The sequence below is a fragment of the Vespa velutina genome, chromosome 12, assembly GCF_912470025.1.
Source record: "Vespa velutina chromosome 12, iVesVel2.1, whole genome shotgun sequence".
Lineage (NCBI taxonomy): Eukaryota > Metazoa > Arthropoda > Insecta > Hymenoptera > Vespidae > Vespa > Vespa velutina.
The window spans coordinates 3,906,047-3,911,309 of record NC_062199.1 but is presented as its reverse complement, the minus strand read 5'-3'; the positions used below and the strand labels follow the sequence as shown (position 1 = coordinate 3,911,309).

The window sequence follows — 5,263 nt, the reverse complement described above, 5'->3', positions numbered from 1 at the left end:
AAAAAAAAAGGCATTGTTTGAAAATGATAATAAAAAGAAGGAAAACGAAAAAAAAAAAATTATAAGACGTAATATTCATAATTGCGTGAGTACATTACGAACATTAAAGAATAAAATTAATGGCCTATCGTATTCCTTTTTGTTTTTATTTTTTTTTTTTCTTTGCTTTGCTTTTTCTTCTTTAATCCATGAAATAGTCAAACCATCATAATATACAATATAACAAAGTCGTCATAATAAACAAATTAAAAACGTATCAGGCATGGCGTGATTTTAAAATTATTTCAAGGAAAAAAAAGAAAAAAAAAAGAAAAGGAAAAGAAAAAAGGAAAAAGGAAATAATAAGAAAGAAGGAAAAGGAAACTAACCTGGGGGGGGGGGGGGGGGGGGGAAAAAAGCTACGTGAACTATGCGCGGAAACGATCCTAGAGGAGGGGAAAAACAAAAATAAGAAAACAAACAAAAAAGAAACAAACAGAAAAACATAAAAAAAGAAAACAACAAAAAAAAAAAAAAAAAAAAAAAAAAAAGGGGGGGAATAGAAAAGCAAACGAGGTTTACGCGCGAACGCGTTTGAAATTGGTGTGCGATTTTCGGGAACGAAAAAAAAAATAAAATGAAATAAAACAACAACAAGAAAAAAAAAAGAAAAAGAAAAAGAAAAGTTTAAAAGAGGACTTTAAAAAGAGAAAGAGAGAGACAGAGAGAGAGAGAGAAAGGGAAAAAAGAAAAAAAAAAAAAGAAACAAGAAAAACGGCGATATTACGGGAAAATGCGACATTGAACTAACGAACGATGCAGATAGAAATAATTAGAAATATCGAGGGAGAGTGGTGATTGCGTCGGAGGGAGGAGAAGTAAACATAACCCCGACTGACCAATAGGATTTGTTGTTCAATGTATGAGAGAGAAGACCTATTCCTTCCCCCCCCCTCTCTCTCTCTCTCTCTCGTACGCACACATACATGCGGACATACTAACGCACGTACAAGTACGCATGCGCGCGCGCGCGCGCAGTGATTCATCGGGGGAAAATAAAGAAAGAAAAAAAAAAAATAGAAGAAAAAAAAATAGAGATTAAAAAAAAAAAAAAAAAAAAGAAAAAAGAAAGAAAAACAAAAAGAAAGAAAGAAAAATTGGCTACACGGCCGAACGCGTCGCGTTTGTTCCGATTTGACTTCGGGCGAGATGACAGAAGTTTGTTAACGTTCTCTAGCTTTGTGCCATCGTCTACTATGCTTCGCAAAACTCGAAAAGTCGGGCACACTATGATATTCTCTTTCTTTCTTTCTTTCTTTCCCTCTCCCACTCTCACTCTCTCTCTCTCTCTCTCTCTCTCTCTCTCTCTCTCTCTCTCTCTCTCTCTATTTCTTTATCTCTCTTTAACTTTGTCTTTCTCTTTATCTCTTTATCTCTTTATACATGTTATATATATATATATATATATATCTCCCAAAGAGAGACAAAGACGAAGAAGAAAAAAAAGGGGGGGGGGGGGGGGGACAAAAAAAAAAGAAAAGAATCGCGACACATTGTAATATGATGAAACGAAACACGAACGTAAACTGAACTGAACTGAACTGAACTGAACTGAACTGAACTGAACTGAACTGAACGAAACGAAACGAAGGGAAACAAAAAAAAAAAGAAAAAAAAAAAAAAAAAGGAAAAAAGAGGTAGAGGAGAAGGAGGAGAAAGAGGGAACGCAACAAAAACAAGAGGAATATCAATAAAATAAGATAAACACGGGGCTCTAGCGCGTTGGAGAAATTTATGGCACCGATAAAACGACAAATCGTGAAACATGGCGTCGCAATAAAATCAATCGCGTCGTTCGTGCGTCCGAACGTAAAGAGAGAGAGAGAGAGAGAGAGAGAGAGAGAGAGAGAGAAAGAGATTAGAAAGGGATAGAACTACTTTGAAATTCAACATTTTTTACCACCCTTTTTTCTTTTCTTTTTCTTTTCCTTCACTTTCTTTTCTTTCTTCTTTCTTCCCCAATCCCCACTTTGATTTTTTTTTCTTCTTTTCTTTTTTTCTTTTTTTAATTCTTTGTACTTCCTTTCGTAAAGTAAAACTCGGAGTCATTGAAAACAGAGACACAAATTTTAATGACCCCTACGTACACATAAGACTCGCTAATAATTATGTACCAGTTTTGATGCTTTTGAAACGAACGTGATAACAGTTCTTGAATATTTTCTTTCCTCTTTCTTTCTTTTTCGTTTCATCTTAATTTTTCTTCTTCTTTTCTTATGTTTTCTTTTTTTTTTTTTTTTTTTTTTTTTTTTTTTTTTTCTCTCTCCCATAAGAGAAAAACGACAACGTGAAATTATTATCACAAGAGAATGAATAAAATATAAAGAATTAAGATTGAAAATAAAAAAAAAAAAAAAAAAATGAAGGGAGAATGAGGAAGATGCAAAGGGAAGACGGGGGGAGGAAAATAAGAAGAATAAGAAGAAAATAGAAAAAAAACAAAAAAAAAAAAAAAAGAACAAAAAAAGAAGCAGTCGCAATCATCGTACGAGTAGTAATAAATGCGTTAACAATTTTTGTTCGATTTGTTAGAGCTTTCGATATTCGTTAGACAAACTTTCTTTAGAAACGAACGAAATGAAATACGCCTGTGTACGTATATAGCGATTAAAATGATTGGCGTTAAATAGTTGGTTGTAAAAAAAAAAGAAGACAAAAAAAAAAGAAAGAAAGAAAAAAAGTGCGCCTAAGAAAAGAACAAAAAGGGAAAGCCGAAACAAAAAAAACCTTCTAAGAAATGAAAAATAAGAAAAAAAAAATGATGCTAAATATATACATAGCGTTTATGGCATAATATATAGCGTTTTCGTGCGCTTACGGATCACGTGCGCGGAAAGAAAACAAAAATAAAAATAAGAAAAAAAAAAAAACAAACAAGCAAACAAACGAAAACAAAGTACAAAGTACAAAATGAAAAGAAATTGAACGAGAAGCAAAAAACAAAAATTTCGAAGAAAAATATGAAAACAAAAATATGGAAAAAAAAAAAAAAACTCGAGACGAAACGGAAACGCAACAAAACGCAAAAAAAAAAACAAAATAAAACAGAAAATACTACAATTTCCTAAATAATAATAGACGAATAAAATTAATACGTAAATATTATTTGACGAAAAAAAAAAAAACTACAAAAAACGCGAAACTTTAATTGGTCCTTCTCTTTTTCTTTTTATCTTTCATATATTTTTTTACTTTTAATCCTTAATTCTCATCTTCTCCTTCTCCTCCTCCTCCTCCTCCTCCACCTCTTCCTCCATCTCGTGATAATAATTCTTTATTATAATCTTTTTTCTTTTATGGAAGGAAAAAAAAAGGATAAAAAGGAAGAAAAATAAAAAGCAAAGAAAAAAAAAGGAAGAAAAAGAAAAAGAAAAAGGAAAAAAGAACATTAAATGATTAGAATATCAAATACTTCACATGAACCTAACTATAATAATATAATTCTACGAAATATAAATAACAATAACAATGACAATGACAATAACAAGAACAACAACAATAATAATAATAATAATAATAATAATAATATAATAATAATAAGAAATATTTCGAATCGTTCGATGGAACAAATTGCATTTATTTATTTATTTTTTTTTTTTTTTTTTCTAACAAATGTCATTATTATTTAACAAGTCGTATAACGCACTAACACAAAACATTATTGATCGACACAACGAATTTGTAAATCCGTTATAATATTCGATAAATTATTATTTTCAAATATAAAACATTATATCTACGACAGATTAGTTGAGATAACTATATACATAAATACGATCATTTTTGTTTAAAATGTATAAAAATTTATTTTAACGAGCTCGTATATCTTTCGTTCGAGATATTTATAATAACTACGATGACGATATTGTTAATAGAACAAATATATAAATAATAACATTTACTCTAATCAAATAAGTGTTTCTATTGATCTCAGTGTCGTCAATCATCGATCACGATTTATGACGCTATAGATAAATTCAATTGATAGAAGGATGGTAAGTAAGGGTAGGTAGAAAGAGTTACCGATCGGTGACCTCTTCAACCTACCCCCGTCCCCCATGCCAACATCGCACCCTATCCTCGTGCCATTATATTCCCTCCATAACGTTCTGTTAATGTGTCGTTAATGTACCAAAGAAAAAAAAAAAAAAAAGAGAAAAAAAAAAAGAAAGAAAGAAAGAAGCAAAGCGATTGTATGTTACAGATGGCGGAAAAAAAAAAAAGAGAAAAAGGAGAGGAAAAGAAAAAAAAGTACAATAAGAAAAAGATGGAGAACTTACCGTTCTTCGCGCGTGTATGGGCATATGACTTCCGGATAGGCGAGAATGATGATTGTATGCGTTTGTTGCCTTTCGCTTCGCTCAAAGGGGCTCCTTCAGGCGACACCAGTTTGAAATTTATCGAATAAAACGTACGTGGGAAGGTACCAAAGAGAGAGACAGAGAGAGACTGAGAGAGAGAGAGAGAGAGAGAGAAAGAAAGGAGAAAGGAAGGAGAATTAAAGAGAAGGAGAAAGAGAGAGAGAAGGAAAGAGAGAGGAAAAGAGAGATAGATAAAGAGAGAGAGAGAGGGGAGAGAGTGAGAGGAGAAGATGAAGGAAGGAAAAAAAAAATTTTAAAGAATAAGAAATAATTCGATATTCGCGTTCTCCTTTTTCTTTCCTCTCTTTCTTTTTTTCCTTTTCTTTTTTCTTCTTCTTCGTCCTCCTTTAACAGGTTCGCCGATCTTCTTGACGAACTTGCCACCAATTTTCGTTGACATAACCGCCGGTGGGTTCGGCTTTTAACGGCGTCGACGACATCTCTTAGTTTCGGTAGATAAAAATTTTGCAACTTTTTATTTTGATCTGTACTTGATCTGCGTTAAAGAGAACTAAAGGTGACAACGGGTTCTAGTTGCGTCAAGGGTTGAAAAAGGTGGAGGGTTGATCGGTCAGAGTTTCGTCGATGATCCCAATGGATGTGGAGGGGGAGGGGAGGAAGGGAAGTTGCGGATTTACTTTTGATCGGTAAAAAAAATCACACTCTATCACTGTTTAAAACGACACTTGTTGTTAAGTGTTGTTAACGACACTTTCAAAGTCTCACCAACTATTTTTCTTCCTTTTCTTCGTTTACTTTCTCTTTATATATATATATATATATATATATATATATATATATATATATATATATGCATACATATATATATATATATATCCTCTAATCGTAATAAATAACCAAGT

The 5,263-nt window shown here is 32.1% G+C and overlaps 1 protein-coding gene across 1 annotated transcript in view; it reads right to left on the bottom strand.

The window, feature by feature from the left end:
• Positions 1 to 4,551, bottom strand: part of LOC124953372 (beta-1-syntrophin) — a 544,606-nt gene extending 540,055 nt beyond the window's left edge. Inside the window, exon 1 of the mRNA XM_047504641.1 lies at positions 4,320 to 4,551. Within this exon, the coding sequence (XP_047360597.1) occupies positions 4,320 to 4,343 (24 nt within the window). The 5' untranslated portion in view covers positions 4,344 to 4,551. The remainder of the gene's footprint in view (positions 1 to 4,319) is intronic.
• Between the last annotated feature and the right edge of the window lie 712 nt (positions 4,552 to 5,263).